Source organism: Leptonychotes weddellii, chromosome 14 (assembly GCF_054177405.1).
Source record: "Leptonychotes weddellii isolate Sample4059 chromosome 14, ASM5417740v2, whole genome shotgun sequence".
In the NCBI taxonomy this organism is placed as follows: Eukaryota; Metazoa; Chordata; class Mammalia; order Carnivora; family Phocidae; genus Leptonychotes; species Leptonychotes weddellii.
This window is the reverse complement of record NC_138382.1, coordinates 78,590,376-78,615,550: the sequence shown is the minus strand read 5'-3', so window position 1 is coordinate 78,615,550 and position 25,175 is coordinate 78,590,376. Positions and strand designations below refer to the sequence as shown.

The 25,175-nt window shown below is 60.1% G+C and overlaps 1 protein-coding gene across 1 annotated transcript in view; it reads right to left on the bottom strand.

Moving 5' to 3' along the window:
• Positions 1-25,175, bottom strand: part of COL5A1 (collagen type V alpha 1 chain) — a 150,733-nt gene that overhangs the window by 51,279 nt on the left and 74,279 nt on the right. The window contains exons 13-28 of the mRNA XM_081802663.1: positions 21,598-21,672; positions 20,683-20,775; positions 19,400-19,456; positions 18,470-18,523; positions 18,078-18,131; positions 15,699-15,752; positions 14,799-14,852; positions 13,712-13,765; positions 11,711-11,755; positions 9,374-9,427; positions 8,823-8,867; positions 8,216-8,269; positions 7,959-8,003; positions 7,145-7,198; positions 3,054-3,098; positions 2,138-2,191 (exon numbers count right to left, since the gene is read on the bottom strand). Of these exons, the coding sequence (XP_081658789.1) occupies positions 2,138-2,191; positions 3,054-3,098; positions 7,145-7,198; positions 7,959-8,003; positions 8,216-8,269; positions 8,823-8,867; positions 9,374-9,427; positions 11,711-11,755; positions 13,712-13,765; positions 14,799-14,852; positions 15,699-15,752; positions 18,078-18,131; positions 18,470-18,523; positions 19,400-19,456; positions 20,683-20,775; positions 21,598-21,672 (891 nt within the window). The remainder of the gene's footprint in view (positions 1-2,137; positions 2,192-3,053; positions 3,099-7,144; positions 7,199-7,958; positions 8,004-8,215; positions 8,270-8,822; positions 8,868-9,373; positions 9,428-11,710; positions 11,756-13,711; positions 13,766-14,798; positions 14,853-15,698; positions 15,753-18,077; positions 18,132-18,469; positions 18,524-19,399; positions 19,457-20,682; positions 20,776-21,597; positions 21,673-25,175) is intronic.

Sequence of the window (25,175 nt, the reverse complement as noted above, 5' to 3'; positions counted from 1 at the left end):
CCGAGGCCAGGGGAATGCGGCCCAGGGGACAAACAGACCAGGTCTCTGAGCCACGGCACTGCTCACATTTAGGGCTGGGTCACTTCGTCACGGGGGCTGCCCCAGGCAGAGCAGCGGTCTTGAGCAGCATCCCTGACCTCTAGCGATCAGATGACAGTAGGATCCCCCAAGTTGGGACAGTCAAAAATGTCCCCCGATGTCCCCCAGGGGGGCACAAATCCACCCTGGTTGGTTGAGAACCACGGGACGGCAGCATCCACTGTGGCCCCCGGGGGCCAGTCCTGGGGGACAGAAAACAAAGGGGCCAAGAGAGGGACAAGGCTTTGCCCAACGCCTCAAGAGAATTTGTATTTAGGGTCTTCACCAGCCGGCCCGGCTCCTGCAGGCTCGCTGAGCAGTGGATGTGACTTTGCTGACAGTCAGGCCTACACAGATAGCCCTCAGGAAGGTCGGGGAAATGAAAGCACACGGAGGGGCCCTTCCCCAGAAGGAAGGCAGGACCTGGTGGAGAAGAGCCAGGCCTCCCTTACCGAGGGCTGGCCATCCCTACCAGTGACTGCTGGCCACCTCTCCGCCCGGCGCCGTCACCTCCCTTGGGGGCCTGCTGCCCCTCAGGCTGTGAACTCCACTGACAGTTTCCAAAACCCGGGGAAGGAGAATCTATTTCTCCAATGAAAAGAGCGTTCAGCTTCGCTTTTCCTCCCACTCTCCGCTTCCAAGTCTAACTGGATCGCTCGTGGCATGAATGAATTTTAATCAGATAGACAAGATAAGAGCATCCTCCATAAACATTTTAAAGCAAACACCTTTCAGCACACAGACACAGCGTTATGCAATTAGCCGTGTATGGAGCTGGTAGACGCTTTTGTTCTACGACAAGAATTTGTAAAATAAACATTCGGGAGCTCACATCATCAGCATTTCTGCTAAAAAATCATCCTCGTAAGACTCATTAGGCATGCTGGTAAGAGCCTGCTTCGGGGAGAAACCAGGCCCTCCTAGGGCTCCTGGCCCTGGGGAAGTCTGCCCGCGGCGGCTCGGGCCCTCGGCAACCCGCGATTCCTGGGACACGTAGCTGGGCACCTCGGGGTCCCGCCCGGGGCCCTTGGTTCACAATAAGCAGGTCTGGGTCTGAGTCCTGACTGAGGCACCGATGTTAGGCTAACTAGGGGCACGTGACTGAGCCCTAAGGTCTTGGCTTCTCCATCCTCCACACCGCAGGCCATCCACACACTCCTGATGCACAAGAATGCTGGGGAGCATTACGCATCCGGAACGATGCGGATCAGGTGCAGGAACCGATGGGTGTGTTGGTGCTGAAGGCTCAGGCTGAGCTCGCTGTGTGTATACATATGTATGTATTTCCCTTCACAGCAAGTTAAAATCATTTTGAAGGAAAGACTCCATTAGCTTTCTCCAAGCCCCAGAATCACCTAGAGCTTTCCGACGCTACGCCCTTGTTGTTCTCGGAGAAAGCAGAACACCGCCACCCCACCCCCCGGCCCAGCACACGTCCCTCGGGGCACCTCCCTCTCCACATAAACGTGCCCGACGTGTCCAGAGAGCCGGCATGACTGGAGATTACATTACACGACTCAAAGCAAACACGGTTAGCTCTGGAGGAACAGACGGGGCCCGTGCGTTGGGTATTGCTCCGGAGCTCTGTGCCCCGTTTAACCAGGTTCCAGGAGGCTTTCAGCGGCAGAAACGCAATTGTGGATAAATGGACACCTCCCACCAACTCCCCCCGCCACTGAGGCGCTCGGTCTGCCCAGGTGTTATCCATGGGGACGGGCTCTCTCTCCGGACGTACAAAGGCCCCGGAAGCCTGCGTGCCAGGCTCTTCACCTCGGCTGAGGTGTGCGTCCCTGTGGGGCTTGGGAGGGAGTGGGCTCTGGGTGACAAAGAGAGCAGCGTCCCAACAGATGGACAGACGGCCACGGTCCTGCTGGGTTGTCACAGACGTGCCAGAGACGTCCCCTGCTCGGGATCAGCCCCTCCTGGCCCCCGACGGTCACTCCCCCGCCTGCCCGGGACCTCTGTCCCAGGATCCCACGAGCCCAGGAGGACCAGGGCTGCCGTGCCCTGCTAGCCTAACCTTGACCTCCAGGAAGCCGTGAAGCAGCAAGAATCTCACCTTGACTCCTCGAGGACCCGGATAGCCGATTGGGCCCTGGGGGCCAGGCGGACCCTGAAACCAAAGGGGAAAGACCATTAGCTCTGTCTCAGGTGGGCAGGCATGGCTGTGTCCGCCTGGGTGCTCCCCGCACAGCCAGAAAGCTTCCCTTCCACCAGCAAACTCCCCCTGCTCTGAGCAGAGAGGACATCCCAGATCAGACCCTCAGAAGAGGCTCCTCAGGAGATACACAGGACCTGCTCCCAGGGGACCCAGCCCCCCAGGAAAGCAGAAGTACAGGCTGTGTCCCATGATGAGAACACAAGGGACCAATCCAACTGCGGCCCCAGCCCAGCAGGTGGGGAGTAGGGGTGGGGCGGTGAGATGGGGAGGAGGCTCTGATGCTTTGGGAGGGCCAGGCTGCTGTGAAAGAAGCCTACTCCCAGCAGAGGCACCTCAGATGACATGGGACAGCTTCTGGCTGGGACAAGGGGACAAGGGCTGACCATCTGGGAGGGGAAGCCATTGACAGCCAAAGACAACTGTCCCAGCTCACTGAGCAGGTGTGGGCCCGGGGAGGGCCGGGCGAATGAAGGGAGTACAAGTGGACTTTGGCCACAAACAGGGCAGGAGACAAGTCCCTGGGGTCTCAGGCTGCCTGGAGACTCCATCCCACCTTTAAACCCCCACGTCCTGGACCCCAAACAAACAATGGCAAAGGGTCATTTGGAGCCCCTGGCCCAGGACCTTCACTATCACTCAGCTCTTGTGTGGCCAAGATGATGGCAGTGCCCACACCCCACATGCAGTAACCAAGGGTGGGGAGGGGTCACGGGGACCTAGATGAGTGGAGGTCCCCGCCCCCCCAGGCTGGGTCCCCTGGGCACAGACACCCGAGGAAGGGCCCAGCCGCCCTGCTCATTCCCTCTGAACCCACCTGGCCTCCTTTCTCTCCCGGAGGGCCTTCTTTGCCGGGGTGCCCCTGTCAGGAGAGAGAAGGCGGGTGTTAGTCGGTGGCCACCCCCCACAGCTGTTGTCACGTGTGGGAGGGGGAGCTGGGCCCCCCCATCTCCTTCCCCCACACCCTCAGCCAGAGAGGCTGGAAGTCAAAGGCATCAGATGGCAGCTGAGTGCGGAGGTCACTCCCAGCCGCGTGGCCCCGAGCCAGTCGTTCAGCCCTGACCCTCGGCTGCCCCCTCTGTGACGTGGGCTCCGTGGCAGGCCCAGCGGCGACCCGAGCTGCCGTGGAGGAGAACGTGCTTGGACGCCCACGGGCGGGATCCGCACTCGAGGATGTCACCAGACTCACTGACGCCCAGCCCACCTCCAAGAGCAGGTGAGCCGGAACCGTGGCCTCAGGCCCTCGCATCAGGGATTCTGAGCCGAACAAGGAGGGATGAAGTGGGACCAGGGGTCTGGACATGCTGGCCTCCGGACCGGCAGGTGCCACGCTGTTGGCAAGACCCACTCTCTCATGCTGGGAGACATGGGGGTGGGGGCAGGCTGGTGCCGGGACATAGACCACATCCTGTCATTCGGCTGGGGTCCCAGTGCGTCCCTAAGTCTTCGGGCTGTTTGCCTCCCAGCCTCCCAGCTGGTGCAGGCTGAAGGGGACGACCTAATCCCACGATATGCGTTCAGAGCCAACGCCCAGCAGACATGGTCACGGCCCCCCTGGTCACTGCCCTGTCTACCTGAGCCCCAACCAACCCCATTCTCAGAAATGCGAGCTCTCTGACTTTCCAACCGAGGTCGGTCACTAGTTTTATGCCTTCGAGTTCATGAGGCAAGCCCAGAAATAAAAGCAGAAAGAGAAACACTTCACTGCTGGAAATACCCCAAGGATTCCAGTAAAGAGGCCGCGTAGTGTGGTGAGGATTCTGGCAGGGCAGTGTTGGATTCTAGGCCCGGTTACCCCCCACCCGCTGTGTGACCTTGAGGAAGTCACTTGCTCTCTCTGGGCCTCCACTTCCTCATGTGTCAAAGGAGAGGGTGGACTAGGTGCTCTTTCAGCTTGAGTGTCCTAAGCATCGAGGACTCCATTTCTAGAACGCAGCAGCATTATGGGGACCTAAATCTCATCTCTCTGAATAAATGATTTGTGGGTGTTCCATTTTATTTGTATTAGTTGTACAATCGGATTTAACGCTGTTGCAAACAGCCTGCTCTGAGGGCCAGGCAAGCCGGGGGCTACAGAAGTTCCTCTGCAGGGCAGGGTGCCCTTAGGGAGCCTCGGAGCATGGGGAGTCTGGGGGTGCCCGCCTTAGGGGGAAATCAGGCACCGGACAGACCACACCTGCCGCTCTGGACCAAGGGGGACACGCCTTCCACCATGCTGCCTTCCCAAAACAAGGCTCACGGCGCCAGCGCCTCATGGGGCAGGGCTGGACCCAAACAGTGCCGAGGAGAAGGTGTCCTGATTCGGGGTGACTGGGTCGCAGTGGATCCTGCCCCCCAGCCACATGGCTTCTTGGGGGGATTTTACTCCAGCATATTTCCATTAAGGACCCGGGGGCACGGGGAGGCCATCTGGGGGTGCTCGAGCCCCAGGCTCCAAGTGACACACACGCTGGGGGCAGAGCCCACATGGGTCCCTCGGAGGGCAAGTTTCGCCCTCCACGTGGTAATGTCCTCGCTCACGTGGTGCAGATGATCACGTGTCTGCCCCACAGCATCGCTACAGGGAAGGGAAAGAGCAGGTTTGCCAAGCTCTCAGGACTGCGCCCAGCACGGAGCAAACAGCCAACACGCGTCCACAATTATCGTAATTATTAGCATTATTTGAATGGAGGCTAAATGTCTTTAGGTGCATTTTAAGTTGTGTTTATAAAATGAGAGCAACTACGTGGGGGGAAGCACAAAGCACACTTATTAAAATGTCAGAACAGAAAAATATTGAAAGGAAATACATCAAAATAAGAGACTGATTCTCCCCTAGGGAAAAGCCAGGCTGTCTCCCCTCCTTTGCCGTGTGTTTGCATTTTTGCAATACTCTGTAACGAGCATATAATGTATAATGGAAAAATAATAAAGCTTAAATTATGTGTATTTGATATTTTTCTGATTAAAAAAGTAATGTATGTTCTCTGTAGCCCATCAGGCAAGAGGCAAAACAGACGAGGTCCCTCATAACCTCACCGCCTGCAGCAACCCTGGTTAATTGTGCTACGGGTCCTCTGATCCACGTTCCGCACGCTGGAACACAAAACTGGCATCGCATGGTGTGGTTTTAATTTAATATTGCGCGGTGTGCCTTTTCTCATGTCGCTGAATACTCGCCGAAAGTCGGTTTTTACTGGCTCCGTAATATTCCTTCGAACCATAATTCACGTCCCCGTTTCCCCGTCGTGGGCTCCCCGGGATGATTTAACCATGCGCTCCAGCATGTGTCGGCCCCGAAACACTCCCTCCTTCTGAAGGGCTTTAAATCAACCTTCCTTTCCGCAGCCGAAGCCAAACCCAACCAACTCGAGGGAAGAAGAAACAAAACCCTCTCTTTAAGGATGATCAACAGCCCCGCTGCCTCAGTAACAAGAGTGTGTCAAGGTCTCCAGCCCTGCGGATTCACGGGAGACAACCGGCCGGCTCGCTGGGGCTGCGGCACCAGGCGCCCCCGCGGTGTCTGCCACGTGAAGCACCTGCGGCCGCCGGCCACACTCAGCCGGGTCCGCGGGGCGTTCCTGTTACAGGTTCGAGTGTTCGTTGGGGGAAGAGAGATGCAGCCAAGGGGCCCCACGGTGGGAAGAACACTGGAGGAGGTGTCAGTGTGGGGACGGGGCGGGGGTCTCCCCGGCGGAAGCAGTCAGGTCGGGGGTGGGGGTTTGCAGCCTGCCCCACCCCCAGCACCCTCTCCCCTGGGGCCGCTGCAGAAGCTGCACGGGGAAGATGCACGTAAGGACGCCAGCCCCTCTGCTGTCACGGGTTGGGCCTTGAAGTTGGCGTCAAGGTGGTTTTAACTTTGTTGTCATTTCATTTACTTTGCTAATTTTCCATAACAAGATGTGTTATTTTATAATCAGAAGAGGAAATTAAGTGTGAATGTAAGTTAAAGGAGGGGAGCGACATGCTATGTCCGCGCTCGCAGACGTGTGGACCCAGGAGGACGCGGGAGGCCCAGGGCAGCTCTCACGCGGTGGGGCGGGTTAGCCGCCAGCTCGGGGAAGGACAGGGCGGTGGCGGACATGCGATGCCCTGGACCGGACCACGCTCCACCTTGGAAAGGGAAGCAGACGGCTGTGCCTTAAACAGTCACCAATCAATTGTCAACATATTGAGCTCTTGCTTAGTTTTTAACGGCTTGATTAGAACAATAAAATACGCCCTGTCTGGAACAGGTAATTCATCCAATCTTGTCTGTGGAAACAGGCTGTGTATGCAGCATCACCTGAATCCTCTTAAAAAAACCCAAATCCCCAAATCCCACCAGCGACTTACAGAGAGGGCAGTGGGTGCAGATGAATCCACACGCACACACACACACCGACCATGCGTCACCTCCCCGCCCCTCCCTCCGACAGCCCAGCCTCGGATTGGACGGGCCACTGGCTCGCTATTTCTAGGCGCCATCTAATTTGGCTCCACAGCTGTGCTCACATAGAGCAAATGCGCTCATGAATACCCTCCTTCTCAGTGTGTGATCGATAAAAATACACTCGGCAAACTCGCTGTCCTTCCCTTCAAACACCAGCGACACAGGGACCAGCTTGGAGCCCAGTCCACCCTCCTCCTTGGAGTTAAAAATGCAGGCTGGGCTCTGGTCATGAAGCAGCGCCCCCAGTAAATAACTCATGTTCCTATTCATGCAGTCTCCACCCCTTGATTGGAACCCATTATGGAAAAGTGTGTCCAAAGCCCAGTAATTACTGAGCAAGCAAGCTCGCAATCAATCGGGTCTTCATTTGCGGAGGTGGGAGAGAGGAAACGAGGGGCGAGGGGGGCGGCCGCGGGCCTGGGTGCCAGGTCCCCACCCCTAGGGACCCCCCAGGGGCCAGGCGGTGTGTGAAGGGGTGAGGCGGGCAGGGTACTCACCGGGGGTCCGTCGGCACCGGGCATTCCTGGGAGGCCTGGTTTACCCAGGGGACCCTGGAACAAACCAGAGACCCCGTGAGCCCTGGGGTCTCCTCTTCCCTAGGCTACCCCACCCTCCACCTGCCCCCAAGGGCACTTCTCAACATTTCTGCTCAAAGAACATTTGTTGAAAGGGATGCTCAGAGGCACGGAAGATTCCGGCAACCGAAGCATCCAGAGCGCAAGGACCCTCGCCCTCTGCTGTTTCCTGGGCCTGCAGGTTTTGCTACCAGAACAAAACACACCCGCCAAGTCCAGACAGGCGGGGTTCCCATGCCGCCTGGCTATCTGAGGTACTGATGACCACACCTTAGAGGCAGCTCTGAGCCAAGTGAAGCACCTGGGGTTGAGCACAAGCTCTCAGCAGGTGCCCGGGATACACTCAGGGTTGCCAGATTTAACAAAAACAAAACAAAAACAAAAACAAAACAAGATGCCCAGTTAAATTTGGATGTCAGGCAAACAACAAAGATTCAAATTTAACTGAGTGCCCTGTTTTCTTCCTAAATCTGGCAATCCTCTACATAGCTAGACAATGAACGCATGGTGAATTTATGATCAATGAAAGACGAAGATCCCCGATCTTCCCCTGAGCTCATCTGCTCCACGCAGAGTGAGCTGAGCTTCCCTGCGTCTGGGGGAGGACAGAGGCACACACAGGCTGGGGGTGACCAGCACTCCTGAGGCCTGGACCCTGGCGGGATGAGCTTCCCAGGGGCAGAAACACAGCCTGCTGGCAGGTGGGGCCGTCCCTACACCTGCACAGCCCACTCACCTTTTCCCCTGGAGGACCGATGGCACCCTGGGGGCCTGGAAGACCCTAGGAGAGGTGGAGCAGGGCAGGAAAGGTCAAGGAAGTTGGCTCCAAACTCCTCCCTGCCACCCGTCCACCTTCCCCGGCACCCTCTCCCTCATGACTGGGTTCTAGGTCACATCCAGGCTGTAGGTCCCTTTGGCCAGGACAGGCAGCACGGGGCCTAGCACACCCCAGCAGAGACCCTCATCTCCCGCTGCCCATTGCTGCTCACTTACCTGGGCACCTGGATTACCCTGCTGTCCCGGGGGGCCGGGCTCTCCCTGGGGTCCCTAGAGGGAACATAAGCAAGGGCACTGATGGGAACTCCGGAGGGCAGGCAGGGAAACAGTCTGCTCTCACGCCCAACACCAGCGTCAGAGGACGATGCCCAGGCAGGAGGAGGCAGGTAGCCCCATAGCAGGGGGGACCCGGGCCTTGGCACCTGCAAGGCTCTCCACGCTGACCCCGATGCGAGGAACACTCAGTGGTTTCTGCCAGCGACCCAGACAGCCGCCGGGAAGGAGCCCACGAAAGGAACGGAACAGAAAGTATTCTGTTTGGCAGAACATTCCCAAAACACTGCGCTGAAGTCTCGCGGTAGAGCCGTGAGAACGATCTCTTGTGGGCTTGGCTCACGGTGCGTGCTCATCACCAGGGCACAGCGCGGGGAGAGGGCGAGTTCCCTCCGCGCCTGTATGGCTGTGGTCCGGCTCTGGTGGGAACAAGCCCGAGCTCTCCCACTGCCGGCTCCAGGCGGGGCCGGGGCTCAGGGCCTGCGCCCTCCTCCTCGGAGTCCCTTCCGTTTTGTTGGCAACAGCTGGGTGGCAGACCCCGGAGACTTACCACGTTTCCTTTCGGGCCTGGTTGGCCGTCCATCCCCGTCACACCCTGGATGAGATTGAAAGAAAAGAAACACCAAGACAGAATGCTAAAGAGTCCACGATGCTCACAGGGAAAATCCCATCCGACTCGGCTTGGTGTCCTGGCCACGTGTCTTAGGATGGCACACCCTCTGGGGACGGGGCAAGGGTCGATTCTAAAAAGCCCCAGAGGCTCAATCGGCCAGGGCTCAGTGGAGCTGCCGGGCCCCGGCACTGGCTGGGGCAGGCCCAGGGAATACACGCATCGGGACAGGGCCCCACCAGACCCATGGGCTGCCTCCTCCCAGAACCTTCCCAGAAGGAGGACATGAGGCGTCCCGGCGACTGGTAATAACAGCACGTGCCGCGTGAGGAAGGGGAGAGCCACACAGCCGGCTGGCCTCCGTGTCTCCACCCGCGAAGCCACACGTGCCGGAGGGCTCCTTCTGCCTGGGAGCATCAGGGCCCTGCTGACCTCAACTAGCCCTGGGCAAGTGTCAGAGTGGACAGACGTGCAGAGGTGACAGGCCTTACCGGAGGTCCATGAGGGCCCGGGGGCCCCTTCGGCCCCAACAGACCACGTGGCCCCTGCAAGAGGAAAGGACAAGGCTGTTCACACTTGGCCAAGAATCCCCGCCCCAGCCCTGCCCCCAAGCAAATCCTGCAGCCTCTCTCCTCCCAGAGCCTCGCTCCTCCCAGAGCCTTTGCTGCCACGCAAGTGTCCACATCTCCCCGGGAGGCATGGCCAGTGCCCCGTCCTCACCTGCTTCACCTCCTCGCCCCACCCCACCTCTCCACCTCGGCTCTGGATGCAGAGGCGGGAGCCAGGAATTAAGGGGCGGCTCAGGCCACGGAGGAGGGGGCATCCTCAGAACAAGGGGAGCCTTTCAAGTCAAGGGGGCTCTTTCACACTCGCTCAGGGCAGGTGCACACAAAAGCTCTCCTCACGGAGGCCACAAAGACACTCTGCTGCATGGTGTGCTTTGGTCCATGTGTCCTTACTGGCTCCCTCTCAGATCCCTCCAGACAGGGACGCACGACTGCATTTCTGACACCAGAAGGCAGAGGGACACGCTGATGGGGATGCGGTGGTCAAATGCAGAGACAGAGCGTGGGGCTCAGGCTTTTTCTGCGACACCACGACAGCCCAGAGCTCAGTCCCTCCCTCCCCTGGAGCGAGGGGCACGTGTGGGGACAGCCCCTTGTGCTTACGGAGGGACACGGCTCCAAGACAGCGCCGGCCCCAGCACGGTTCACGAGACTCAGGAGGCCACACAGCAGAGCTGTTGTCCACCACGCGAAGGAGCCCCATCCTGAACCACTCACACCCGCCTTGCCCGCTGGGGAATCATCCGGCCCTTAATCAATGCTTGAGCACCCTAAATTTTGATGGTCACTCGTCAGATGCCGTGGAAGGGAAATCATTCCCATGCTCCTGCCATGTAACTGTTCCCTTCATTATTTAAATGCCTGGCCCTGTAAATGCTTTCTAGGAGTTAATAACCCAGAAGGTATCACTTAGACGCGTGTTAAGGGGAGGACTGGGTAATGGATTCTCCTTAGGGGCTAATCAGACATCCAGGGTATAATTTAGTCCCCAGTGAATGTGTGAGTGCAACCCCAGGCTCTCTCTGTGCCATGTTCGCAATATTTCTCCTCCATTGACATCGCCAGATGAATACGGCTGTGGCGACGTGGACAACACAAGTGAGACATTTGAAAAGTAACCATAAGTGAAACGTAAATGGTGTTCTTTGTCACTGAGGAAATGTGCTTGGGCCCTGAACAGAGCTCGGCTTGGGGAAAGAGCTGTTTGATGTCACAGGAGGACCACCCTGATGGAAGGCTCCACTTTTGGGAAGTGTAGACATCAGAAGGGATGGCGAACCATTTGATCAGTCTCTGCAACTGCCCCTGGACACTTGCCTGATGTGCTCTGGGTGTCCACCATGCCTGCAGCTTGGACACCCCCATGATGACCCTGGACACCCCCATGATGCCCCTGGACACCCACCATGATAAGCCTGGATACCCACCATGCCTGCAGCGTAGACACCTACCATGATGGCTCTGGACACCCACCATGATGACCCTGGACGCTATGATGGCTCTGGACACTCACTATGATGACCCTGGACGCCCACTATGATGACCCTGGACACCCACCATGATGACCCTGGACACCCATCATGATGACCCTGGATACCCACCATGCCTGCGGCCTAGACACCCACCATGATGGCTCTGGACACCCACCATGATGACCCTGGACACCCACCATGATGGCTCTGGACACTCACTAGGATGATCCTGGACACCCACCATGATGGCTCTGGACACTCACTATGATGACCCTGGATGCCCACCATGATGACCCTGGACACCCATCATGATGACCCTGGATACCCACCATGCCTGCGGCCTAGACACCCACCATGATGGCTCTGGACACTCACTATGATGACCCTGGACGCCCACCATGATGACCCTGGACACTCACTATGATGACCCTGGACGCCCACCATGATGACCCTGGACTCTCACCATGATGACCCTGGACGCCCACCATGATGACCCTGGACGCCCACCATGATGATCCTGGACACTCACCATGATGACCCTGGACGCCCACTATGCCTGCGGCCTGGGGTCCCAACCACAGCCCTCCAGGCCTCAGCTTATTCCTCCAGGGAAGGTTATATTTGCCCTACCAGCCTCTCCGATGTGCTCCTTCTTTTCCTCCCTCAAGAGTCCCCCAGATGTCTCTGTTTCTCTAATCTATGCTCTGGGTCGGTCCCTGGCTCTGCTCAGAGTAGCCTCCTCAAGCAGCCCTTGGCCATGCTGAGGACACAGAATGCGATCAGGACTTACAGGTTCCCCAGGCAGCCCTCTGGGCCCGACTTCTCCATCGTCACCCTGTGGGGGAGAAAAGAGGCAGGATTTTAGAGACAAGTTCTAAAGCTCGGACAGAGAGACAATGTTCCCTGCAGCTGTGCAGAAGGATGCTTTGTCCTGGGGCTGCTTCTGCCTCTGCCAGATTTACTGGTCCCGGTACCAGCCGGGAAGGCCCAAATGTCCTCACTCCCAGAAAGCTGCAGGGAAAAGGTGGGATCTGGGGCCCTGGGACACTCTGCTCAGGAGGTCACAAACCACAGGTCCAACGAGGAGAAAGCTGCACAAGAAAAATCACATGAGCAAAGGATCTGGTTACCTTGATGGGTAAGAATAGGGATGAATGATAGAGGGATAGAAGCCAGATGGAGACAGAAAATTGGGAGGCGGTGAGAGATGATGGGGAAGGAGGGAGGGAAGGAGGGGGAGATGGAGGGGGAGAGGGAGGAAGGAAGGGAGGGAGGGAAGGAGGGAGGGGGAGAGGGAAGGAGGGAGGGGGAGAGGGAAGGAGGGAGGGAGGGAGGGAAGCAGGAGAGGAAGGGGGAGCGGGAGAGGAAGGGGGAAGGAGGGAGGGGGAGAGGGAGGGAAGGGGGAGATGGAGAGGCAGGGGGAGGGAGGATGAGAGGGACGAAAGTAAATGACAGGCAAGAACAGGAGTGATAGAAGCTGGGGAGGAAAGGAGTCACGGATGGTCACCAGATCCCCCAGGCCAACCCCAAGGTAGCCTAACCTCTCCGCCAGGGCCCTAAACACAGCTGGGGGAGTAAACCAAGATGAGTCTTCCTCCCAGCTGGACAGGGAAATGCTGCCTAGACTCGACTGGTCCAGATCAGGAGCTGCTTGTCAACATGCCACTTCTCGCCAACAACGGGCCGCTCCCTTCTCTTCCCCGCACACGCACGCGCACAACCAGGCCCGCACATCTGCACACGAGCATGCATGCACACCGGGCACACGCATGCACACGTGAAGTCACGCTCACACACATGCGCGCACATGGGCCCTGCGCATGCACACACGCGTACACACGTATGTATCCACACACACGAGCACACCCAGCCCTGCACACGCATGCGCACACACACGCACACACCTGCTCTGATTCAAGGAGCACAGACGTCCAGGAGGACCCTGCTGGCCTTTCTCAGGGCACAGCGAACTGTGCTGGGGCCCGGACAGCAGAAGGTGCCCTGACAAAGCCAACCTGGGAGCTGCTGAGGACGGAAGCACAGCCGGGACCTGCCCTTCCGACGCCCCACCTGCTCCCCTCACTCACAGGGCTTCTAAACCTTTTCCTAAAACACCCCTACACCCCCAGACACAGTGTAAGTGACTGGGGTACATGGAGGTGGGGGCTTAAAAGCCCCCCACGCGCTTCTCTGTCACAGGATAATGGTGCTTAGGTCTGACACTGAGCCTGCAGCCCCAGAAAACACCTGACAAACACTGGGACTCTGTGGAGCCCCCTGGGAGAGGCCCAGCTCCCGGCCCGGCTCCAGCCTCAGGCACAGCATCGTCCCCCGCTGCACACTCCCGGCCCGCTGCCCCACCCCCGCTCCAGAGCCAGGGACGGTCTGTCCCAGACTCTCCACCCCCTCCCCAAATCCCCGGGCTCCGCCACCCACAGCCTCCGCCCGAACCACGGACGTGCAGGGACACTGAGCTCACGACCTCTCCCGCCACCCCTCCTCCACGTGACCTGGGCACCTGCCTCCCGGAATTGGGGGCCCTCTCTCTGAGGCCGGTGGCAGGTGAAAGCCGCTCCGGGATGCCACACAGCGTAGGACCAGGGGTCAAGCTAAATGTTTTCACCTGTTTTACCTCAGAAGTGGCTTGCAGGCTGTCCCCACCTCCCATGGCTTCGCCCTCCACAAGCCCCCCGCCCCCAGCCCCAAGCCTGGCAGCCAAGCGCTCTGCTACCAGCGTTTCCCAGCCGTTTCCGGCCCAGACCCCCTGAGGGGCCGGCAGGCAGGCACGTACCCGTTCTCCGTCATCTCCTGGGGGTCCTGGCGGCCCAGAAGGACCAGGGTCACCCTAGGAAGTCAAGCAGGGTCCGCGTTAGGCACCTGGGGCAGCCGCCCACGACTGTCCCAAATGCCCACCCGTCTTCCTGTGATTCTGACACTGGAAGCCCCGAGCCCGCTGAAGATTCCCTGAGCCTCTGACATCCATCTGGGGAGCTAGTGTCAGGAGGCAGGGCCGGGGGCAGGTCCACGGACACGGGGCGCCCCGGGACACTGCAGCGGGGTCTGGGCCACACCCTGCCAGCTTCTGAGAGCACCCCAGCCCCACAGGGTCCCCCCAAAAAGGGCTGCCGTCCTGCACAGCAAGTGTCCCGAGGGTGGGAGCTGGGCCACCTCCCACCCCTGGCGGCTTCAGGCTTTGCACACAGTCGGTGCTCAGTACGTGCTCATCCGTCCAATGGACGGGCCCTGACCTGGAGCCTGCCTTTGTTCCAGTCTCCATGTCACAGTTGGAGAATGTGGACAACGCAGCTTTGGTAAATCACTGTGGCCATTTCTCAACACGCTGTGGGACGTGATGGATAACACCCGCCCGCCCCCGACACAACCAACAAGCGTGTGTGCATGCCCGCGTATCCACACGTGCCCAAGTACAAAAGAGGTACTGTCTGCTTCAAAGAGAACAGGCAAGGTAGAAAGTGTCCCGTGAGTGGCACAGGGCCGTCGCGTGGAGACCGCCTCCCACGGGAGGAGACACGGGCCTGCTGACCACAGCACACACCCGCCCTCGTCAGCTGCAGCCACGTGGGCTGTGCAAAGGGCCCTCGGCAGCTCGTGGTGCACCACCAACCAGACAGCGGGTTTCTCCAGGGAAGGCTCACCCTCGCCCTCCTGCGCCCCTCGAGCGCGGGGCCTTTCTCTGGGCTGACCTTCCACCAGCAAACGCATCACGTTGGCACTGGCTTTCACCCCCCACACACGCAAGTTTCTTTGGGGACCACCCGGGACTGGAGGGAATCCAGACCCACGCGAGAGCGCGAAGGCCTCCGGAGAAACAGAACCCATCAGGGCCTCTGCCGCGAGCGCTCAGACAGGACACTCACCCGGTGGCCCTTCTCCCCCGGCAGTCCGGCCAGGCCGTCGAAGCCGCGGTCACCCTGCAAGGGGACAGAGAGGCTGCTCAGACGCCGTGCCGCACACAGCTCGGCCGCCCTGCCTCGGGCCACGGTTCAGGTGGTGTCTGTGCACCCGGGCCCCAGGAACCCCGTGCGCGGTGACCCCAGGCCTCCGCTCACCGCACACCCCACTGCCTTGGGCCTATGTTCCCGGGCTCTTTTCCCGCAAACACCAACAAAGGCCAGAGACACAGAGGTGACTTTTGTCCTTGGGCCACAGACTCTGAGCCTCGCTGGCAGAGCGGGCACGTGCGCCCGTCTCGCTCACTGCTCTTGCCCTCAGCACCAAGCAGGCCCGGCACACGTAGCCGCCCATACTCATCTGGTGGATGGGCCGACGCCGGGCCGCATGCACCCTGGCTCCCCGGCCACCCCGGGCTGCCTCCTGTCTCGTGCATGTGGCAAACCACGCGGGGTGAGGCTGAGAGTAGGCTAATCCAGGCTTAAGATACTTCTGTGGTTGGAAGAAGACCGTGGGCTACTGGGAGAGAGTCAAGAAGCCCTTCTTCCCTCCTGCCGCTCTGGGGAGCCGAGACCAGAGCCTCACAGGAGCTCAGTGGGGAGCACCCAAGCTCATCCGCAGCAGCTGCTAGGTGAACAGATGTCTGACACCTGGCAGGTGTGGTGACCCATTTTCTGCCCACTCCGGGTAACAGCAGCTCGTCCATATCACGGTGTGCTCGCTGGATGAGCGTGAACGCCATGAGTCATTACTTGTCATCAGAATTACATTCACCCATGACGGACATATTGGCCACGTCACCAATTTGATGACAGCAATGGCAGCCACGGTTCCGAGGACACCGGGAGGCGGTGAGCGTAGCCTACCTTGGGGCCGGTTTGTCCAGGCATCCCTCTTGCTCCGTCACTCCCCGCTCGGCCCTGGAACAGAGGAGGCAAGCTGTCACCGGGACCTGTGAGTGGTGGCTTCCTGTGAGGCCCAGCAGGGTCGCACAGCCCCACATGGCCGGGCTGGTCCAGAGGACCCAGAGCCGGGGTCCTAGGGCTGCTGCGCGCCTCTCGACGTGGTTCCCGTCTCTGTGAGCCTCGTCATCTGAAATGCCAGATGGGGGTAGGGCCGCCCGTCTCTGTGTCTGGGCTGAGACCATGCTGCAGGAGAGCCAACTGGCAGCTCCGTCTGTCCACGGGGCTGGGGGTCTGTGGGTCTGTGGCTCAGAGAGAGCGTGTCCCTGCATCAATACACAGCTCACTTCCCTTCCACTGTTCAGAAGCCAGATGACAGAATGGAGAGCCACAGACGGCAAGCGCCTAGGATCAGTCCAGTTGGCTACAAAGGAAACTGAGCCCCCAGTGGTGGCTGGTCTCACAAAAGCCACACAGCCGCCCACTGCAAGCACGACACTCCATCTGTGGAGGCCACTCCCCAGCCCATTACTTCCAGCTATTCCCAGGGAACTGCAAGGACAAGGCCACGGCCCCCACCCGACTGGCCACGGGGGACAAAGGGCAGGCTCACCACAAAGGCCCCGCGGCCGCCCCGGGAGAGCCCCGCCAGGCTTGAGGCCACCTGGACGGGGACGGGGACACACTCAGCCAGGTGCCGACTCGCTAACGAGCGATGTCAGGCAGCTGAGTATGAAGGGCTGACCCAGATCAACGTCCTCTCTCCTCCCTGTGTCCGGCGTGCAGCTGATCAAACAAGGCCGTCCCCGGGCTGCTCACCTCCCGGCACAGAACATTTGGAAAGCGGCAGCTTTTGGCCTCAAAGTACAGGGGAGACAGAGCAGCAACAGAGAAGAAAGAAGCCAGGGACCCGGGTAGACCACAAGGAGACAGTCTGTCTCCCCGGGGTTCAAGGTTACAAGGAGCTGCCAGGGATGAAAAGTCACCTCGGGAAAGGCGCCCAAGAGGCGCAGCTCTGGGGCAGAATGCTGAAGCCAAGCCAGGCGAACAGAGCGGCTGACAGGGGCCCCCCGCAGGCGTGCACACACTCAGAAATCATGGGAGATTCGTCAGAACCTCTCCCACGACCTCACGGCCCGGCGCCACTCAGCGGGACGCACAGCCGCTCCCATGTTTGCAGCCCGCGCTGCGGCCCAGCTACGGGGCCTCCAGAGAAGCGACAGACCAGCGCAGCCCGCCCGGCCTCCCGCCGCCTCTCCTCCCGCACACTGTGCGCTCTGGGCGCCTGGGTGCTCTCACCCCGGGCCGCGGAACCCCGCCAGCCGCGGGAGGACCCACTGTCCGCCTTCCCCACCCTCCCATCCCTCCCCTGCTTGCCCGAGGATCCGGGAAAACGGGACACTACGCGTTTACAGAGACTCACAGAAACCTTTAATGAAATACAATTCTTTCCGGAATCAGGTCCAAGATAAACCCCCGACTGTCTCCCAAGAATCACCGAATTCCGGCTTTGGTGGGCTGCGTGGAGGCATGGGTCTGACCCTGCATGGGGCCTGGATCCCCCACGCATGGGGGACCCGCGTCCTGACGGCCACACAAGAGCCGTGCCCCCATCACTCCTGCTCAGGACCACTGTTAGCCCCCCAGACGAGTCCTGTCCACCCCACACACTTTCCAAACAGAGTGGCCAGGTAGCCCCAGGGGACAGCACCCCTCAGACAGGCTCACATCCAGAACCTTCTCTTCCCTCACTTGAAGCCTTCTCTGGCTGAAAAGACCTGCTCCTTAGCCATCTTTTTGGTGAGATGTGAGCTCATTAGGTTCTCCCTGGCTTGTCTGGATGGGGATCATTAATTTATACCAACCTGTAAACACACGTCCTATTCAGCAGCCATGGTCATATGGAAACAAACTCATTCCATCCACTGGAACTGCCTCCCCGAGTCCCAGGGGCCCCGGACATCCGCTGGGACATTCCCCTACCCCATTTCTGGAGAAACAAGGCCACCCCAAGGAAAGAAGGCCCACCAATCACTTTGTCTTCTCCATGCTTGCTCCCGGAGGGCCTGGGAAGCTGCCTCAATTAAAAACGTTTGTAAACTGAACGAACGTGCTCAAGACAGAGGCCAGGCCAGCAGAGGTGGGTGAGCTTCACCCGCCCCAGGACACTGAGCACCCACTGGCTCAGCTCACGCCCGGGGGAAGGGGATCCGGCCTTGAAAACAGTCGCCCTTCGATGGGAGGGGAGTAGCCAGGCTTCGGGCCTCGAGCCTGGCCCCGGGGACAGAGCAGCCTCCCCGCCCCCGCGTGACCCGGCTGTTGGCACTGACCCACAAAACTCACCCTCCTTCCAGGCTTTCCGGCCGGGCCAGGTGGGCCCTGCACACCTCGGGGTCCCTGTCCGGAAGCAGAGAGGGCAAAGGGTCAGGCCGGATCCGTGTTTTTCAGAGGCAAAAGCAAAGCCTTGTCCCCGTGTTCATCAGCCCAGCCGATGGTGGCTCTGGGCCGCAGCGGGCAGGGCACAGGATCTGCGGCCCTGAGTGAGGGCCCGACGGGGCTAGCTTGTCCCCCTGCACAGCACAGGTATTTCTGCTCTATGCCCAGCTGTGCACAAAGCCACAACTCCCACCGGCTTCTCTGAAGACACGCAGTGTCGGGTCCCCCATTCCAGTGGTCACCACCTCCAACACACTGGAGGTGCCCCTCCAAGCAGCAAGAGTGAGGTGCCTACGTACCTGAGGCCCCATGTCTCCCGGCTCGCCCTTCAGACCTCCGCTCCCTGGAGGGCCCTAGAGAGACACGGTCTGGGTTAAGGAACGCTCATCAGACCCCGGGAAAGGGGTCGCCCCGTGGGGCAGGGCTCCGCTGAGAACGAGCAGAGGAGTCCAGCCTGCCTGCCTTGGACAGAGCCTGAGGGACGATGAGTAACTTTCCAGTTGTGCGGATGTCTTCTTCGTTTTGAACAAAATTCTGGACAGCGGGAGCCATGAAGCCCGCACCGTGTTTGCTTCTCTCTCCAGGATGAGTGTGACTGGGGTCTGTCACAGCCCGCAGCTCAGGGCAGCGTGTGGGCATCCTCCGGGCCCACGACAAGGCAGGAGCCGCAGAAGGACTGAGCAGCCCTGAGCCAGCACTGACGGGGAAGGTGCCGGAGGCAGACCCGGGGCAGAGAGCCAAGTCCGCCCCTCCCAGGGAACGGACTGGCGGGTGTTTAAATCTTCCGTCTCCTTGCAAACGGCAAAGGCCGCCCACACTCCCTGCGGATCCCGTTTGCCGGCCCTGAGTATGCTTGGGCACACACCACACACGGCTTGTGCAGCTGGGGAGGGCGGCACGAGGAAGGCTGGGTCTGCCCCCACTCAAGTGCTCTTGACTTTGGAAGTGTGATTGTAAAGAATAAAGATAGCCGGAAAGAAAGGCTCCCTGGGTCACGAGGCAAAATCACAGCCAGAGCAGGTATGGCAGGCCTCCCAGCCCCCGGGCCACCAGGGCCTCCCCCCAACCCCCGCCCAGGGCCCCCATACCCCCGGGGTGCCGCTGATATATTAGTGGTTGAAAAGAGCTTAAAGGGTGCTCTCTCCAGGTGAGCTGGGAGCCAAAAGGGACTGACAAAGGACTCCCCAGCCCTCACCAGGCTCCCCCACTCTCCCCCACCAAGGACTCACCATGGGGCCAGGTCGCCCGGTAAGACCCATCGGGCCAGCCGGCCCCCGCAAGGCCAGCTGCAAGAGAAAACAGGGCAGGCTGAGGAACAGCTGGGGAACTGGTCCTAGCAGGGGAGGCTCCACTGGGCAGGAAAGGCCCGACGGGGCACGCCAAGGACAGGGGCCTCTGCAGGAGGGGGTCAGATGAAGCTCCAGAAACCCAGCACCGAGACTCCTCTGGGGCCTCTGAGCCAACCACGAATGGAACAGAGGAGACAGAGGGGGAGCCCGGGGGGGGGTCGTGCCCCCCTTGTAGGGGTGGGTTACCTGCTCCTTTCTCCCCAGCCGGCTCCCCCTCCCACGCCCCTCGGCTGTCACCCACCCTGCCCCGCCCAGAGCATGGCTCCCACCTGCCACAGCCCAGCTCAGACCCCTGCCCTAAAGGATCTCTTCTGCTCCTGTTCTGCGACTCAGTTTCCCGCCCCCTCTCCCCGCCCCGGCCCCTGCACCATGCCATTTTCATTTTGGAAAAGATTTGTGCACATTATAAAATCTTGTAAGCCCATCACCCATTTGGCTCCAATTAAAGCTCTCAGATTAAAAGGCCAGCCAGGCAGGCCCAGCCAATAAATCCAGCCACGGGCAATGGGGTTTGTCATGCACCGTGTTGCATCACGCGGACAATTTATTCCATAGCAACAACTCAATACTCAAGCCGTCCTGTAATTATCCACGCGTTCTGATCATTAACATCACCTCTGCTGCACCAGAGCCACATAAATATTGCCCAAACAAGGGATTATTTAGCAGCTTCCTGAAACGCCCCATTAGCGGTGACGCTCCACTGACAGATCACCCACCCCACCCACCTCACAGAACCGGGCTTTGCTCTTGCCACCTGCAATCAGCAATCTGGAGCATCATCAATTAAAACCTCGGTTCACTAACCAGCTCATTTGCAGAGAGTGGAGCCGTCAGGAAGAAAGTCTCCTCGGGAACCCCAGGCCAGGCGAGGGGCTTTGGGGCCCACAGGTGCTCTCCCAGAGGCTCTATCTCAGTCCCGCCCCACCACAGGGAGCCCCTTCCAGGCCTGTCCATCCCCGGAGCCCCGCGGGGGATGGCAGACGGCCCTGCACGTCCGTATCCATGCCGAGGGAACCCTGACACCCCTCCTGCCCCTTTCCCAGTGCTGGCCTGGGCCCCCAGCTAGACAAGGACAGGTGCATGCCCCCACAGTGTCCTGATCCCCCAGGAGGCGAGCCCCCGTCCACTGGCCCCCCACCTGGGACACAGGCACCACTTACCCGGGCCTGCTGCAGAATGGCTTGAGCCTGGGACTCCTGGGCCGACACCATGGGGCCTTTGGAGCCGGCGTCACCGCCCCCTCCGAAGCGGAACTGCGGGTGTAAGACGGGGGTCACCCGGGGTGCACTGACGCAGGTGCCCACCCTGGACCCCGGGGCCTCTTGGGCGACAGCGGAGCACTGGGGGGTCTGGTCAGGCAACGTCTGGCACCGACCCCTCCAGGGACACGCTGCCCCAGCCCCACCTGCCAGCTTCAGCCCTGGGGCCACCTGGAGACCTGGCCCAGGTCCGGGAAGAACTTTCTGGCTTCTGTGACACCTCACCCTGAGACCCCACAGCCCCTACCTACTGCAAGAAAAAGCCAAGGGCCCAGTGCAAAGGCCTGCATTGGGGAGGCCTAGCCAGGAAGCTCCTGGCTCTACACAGAGTCTCCCTGAGCTGTGCCCAGCCTCCCGGGCAGCACTGGGCCACCAGTCAGAAGCCTGAGGTCCAGGCCAGCATGCCACACAACGCCCTCCTGGGCCTGGGCTCCCAGTGGAGGAGATGGCACCACAAGGCCAAGGGCAGGTCAGGCACAAGGGGGATCCAGCTGGCGGCATCCCACTTGGGAGATCCAGCGGAGACGGACAGACGCCACTCAGCTTTCTTGCAGAGAGCCAGACTCCCTGCCCCTTGGATGGGCCAGCCCTGGATGCCAGCAGAGAACGGGAGGCCTTGACCACCAGGGTCCACTCTGCTCATCGGCAGAAACGCCCTCAGAGGAGCCCATTTCTATAAGACAGTTGGCCCACGTCGGAGTGACTCTGTGGCCAGGGGATGGATCCTCAGACAGAGCCCAGGGCACCCTCTCCACCGCATTTTGAGCCCTGAGCCCTGAGCCCTGGCCACCCACCCCCACAAATAAGGATACTCACAGGCAGCATGAGCATGGTTCCAGGAGGACCAGGCAGCCCATCAGCCCCAGGAAGGCCTGGGCGTCCAGGGGGACCCTGTGGACAGAAGGCCCAAGACAGCTGTGTCAGAATGCAACAGGGATGGAGCAGGACTGTGTCCAGATGAGGTCAGAGCTGCAGCCCGCGAGGAAATGCACAGAGCAGCAAGACCCCATGGCATGGAATGTTCCAGAAGCCAAGCACAGGGAAGAGAGAGGCATTGGCTGTGGGCTGAGGAAGAGGAAAGGCTTCTGGGGGGAGAGGGATGAGGGAGGGGGCCCTGAGCCAGACCTAGAGCGATTTGCAAGGGCAGAGAGAGGTGGGAGACTGCAATCCAGGGACACAGGTCACACTCTGGGAGGCGGGCAGCATCCACCCTCCAGGCCTGCGCACCAGCAGGCGGGGCCGCCCCGAGGACACCAAGGCCCGAATCCTCCATCCACCAGCGTGCTGCCCTTCGTGACCCGGTCCCCACCGACTCTGCGTGTGGTTGCTTGGACAGAAGGCAGTCGACGCGTTTGCTCCCTGGGACAGATGTAAAGGACGTCCACGGGACACAGACCCCTCTCCAGTGATTTCAGGAGCCCGTGTGTACACAGCCGACCCTGTGGTCTCCACAGACCCCGTTAATCTGGTCCCTGAGGCAGGTGCCAGACAGACACCTTCTACAGATTCTCTAGAGGGACCCTGCCCCTTTCAGGACTCTACAAACATAAGACAAATAAGACCGTGTATCTTCAAAAAAACCTGTTTTATCAGCCCAGCTTCCTCACTAATCCTGGCGGACTCCCACCCAGCCTGAGGTGCATGAAGCCCGTTTTGCCTCCAGAAGGAGGTTTGACTCCCTCTTCCTGACGGAAAGGGACCCCCATCGGCCGCACCCCGGTATAACTCTCCTCACCTGAGAGCTGTTGTAGAACGTGATTTGTACAAAGCAAGAAGGGGAAGCTCCCTCTCCTCCCCCAGAGTAGCCAGCACCGGCAGGGACGGACGCAGAGCGCGCCCGCGGGGGTGCGGGGGTGCGGGGCGTGCGTGCGGCTCGGGAGGTGCTGCTCCTTCTCCAGGAGGTCACCCCCTACAACACCACCCCGCAATCTGCTCTTGCTCTTCGCTGGGCACTGCGGCCTGTTCACGAGCTTAGTGGCCGCAGAGCTGCCCACGCGGGAGGGGCTCCTCATTGACCCCACCTGCCTTTCGAGGGTGTGCGCCGCAGCGCTGGGTAGGCGGGCAGCTTTCTCAGGGAAGTGCCTGGAAGCAGAACCCCTGGGTCAAAGGTCTGCTAACAGACTCAGCCAAACTGCCCTTGCCTGCCATTTTGGAAAAAAATCCTCAGAAGACAAGAAGTGTGTTTAAAAAAGAAAAAAATCGAGAACAGGTTTGGCTACCCGGGGTCTCCTCTTGGAAATCTGGGGTGCTGCTCGCTGCTGAGCCTTGCACCTCGGGGTCGGTCCCAAATCAAACTACAATTTAAGATGCAGGGTCCGTGTCTCCCGGGGACCTGACGCTGGTGTCTCGTGGCCCTGGAAGCCGGGGGCAGGCTGGGGGCGGCCCCTCGTCCACTTTCCCCTCCCCAAGACCCTCCCACCATGTCCTCCTTCCCTGCTCTTTCTGAGCCACGGTGCTGGGACCGCAGCCTCGCTAGGGCTGGGGAGGCTCTGGAACCAGAACGATGGAGGCAGAAGGTGATGTCCCACCTCTGTGAATCCTCCCAGAGCTTTATAGTGTGATGTAAGTCCCGCAGAGCCCCCACCCCATGACGGCTTGCAGAACTGTCAGCAAACCTCTGCCAAGCGCCAAGATCTGTAACCTAACGCCTCTGTCCCCAAGCGGGAAGGTGGGGCTACCTCCAAGCCAGCCCCCCACTTTTCAGGACACTGATCACAACGTGGCTCACTCTGTTACACGGCCCGCGGGGGACACCAAGGGCTGCCCCAGCAAGCTGATGGGGAGGTCACGGGGACCCCACTCGGCTCCAGCTACTGGGTTAAAAGCAAAATAAGAAAGGTCACCTGTTCTGTATGACTTGGTCAGCTGGCCCCCAAATCAGTGTCTGAACTTGGTGGGAGAAAAGTGTTGTGAAGCCCCGGCACCGCGGGGCTCTGGGCCACACCTCGAGCGAGTCCAGAAACAAGGGGGCCGCCTCCGCATTAAGAAATCGCTGTTGTTTAATGGGGGTGTCGTGAGGCCATGCTGGCCCTGCTCTTGCACCAAGATGAAGGGACAGGGCACTCAGATCCTTGGCGAAGCTGCAGATCCAGACCCAAAGCTGAGTCCGTGAGCCGTCAGCTCGGCACCCGGTGAGCCGCCCAGCAGCAGCCCATGCTCCTGCTCCCGAAACAGGCAGCAGGGTGTCGGGGAGGGCCCCCAAAGGCCAGAGGAGTCTTTATACCGAGATATTTTTGCCTGGCTCTTAGAAAGACCCAGAAAAGGAACCTGGCATGAATCCTGGAGATCCTCAGTAAGTGTGCCGCTTTTCCTTGCAGGACCAGCTCCTGGGCAATTAGAGCTTGGGAGTGGCCAGCGATGCTCTCCGTGGGGTCAGGGGCTGGCCACATGTCCCGCTCACCCCACCTGCCCCCCGCCATGCCCGCCCCCCGGAACAGGAGCGGGCGCGGGTAGGACAGCCCGAGCCATGCCCACGGAGGTTTTCCAAGCCCTGGGCGGCTGCTGGAGCCAGACGGAGGGACTAAGATGTGCCCAGGACTGTTTCTAATTTCGGCCTTGTCCCCTCTCGAGGAGCGCCCGGTAGGCTCCTGCTACGAGAGGGGGTCCTTCTGGCTTCCAGGGATTAACAAGAAGGCTCAAGAGGCCCGGCTGAGTGCTCAGCGATGTCTCACAGAGCGGGGATGACCAAGCCACAGAGAGGACGGTGACCCATGATGCCCAGGGAAGGGCCGTGCCCCCGTGGCTTGTGGGCACAGATCCACAGGTTTCCTTTCAAGACACTTCATGTCCAGAACGGAGACCCTTTCCCACAGGGGCGCCTCCCTCCCTGCAGAATCGGATGCACTTCGCACCCTCCGGGTGGTGGGAGCAGCAAGGGAGGCCCACAGCCGTCTGTCCGGGACGGCCTAGTGAGCTCAAGCACAGAGACGCCTGGCTGTGGGGGCACGTGAATAACCAACTGTGGGGGGTTGAATGGTGGTCCCATCAAAGAGGTCTGACTCAGGAGCACTCGGGGGGGAGAACAGGTCCGCATGCGTGTCCCCAGGAGGCGGGGAGACAACAGAGAAACCAGCCTGCCCTGCGGGCCAGCAGACGCATCACTAGAAATGGCGTCTGCGAAGCAAAGCGCTTCATACGGTCAATCCTCAGTGGAATCTGCTGTCAGGGTGCCAGCGACCTGGCCTGTGTCCGTTCCCCTGGTGCTGGGCGAAAATCCAGCCAGCCAGCAGGGAATGCGGTGGCAGGGTGGGGTGCCATCCCCGAGGTGGTGCTGGGGACGCCGCGGGCACCTGGCAAGCGCGCTTTCCCAAGGGAGGGGGCACTGATGGATGCCCTTTAGAGCACGGCTTACAAACTGTGTAAGGCACAGAAAACGTATTCAAGCAAAATCCCAC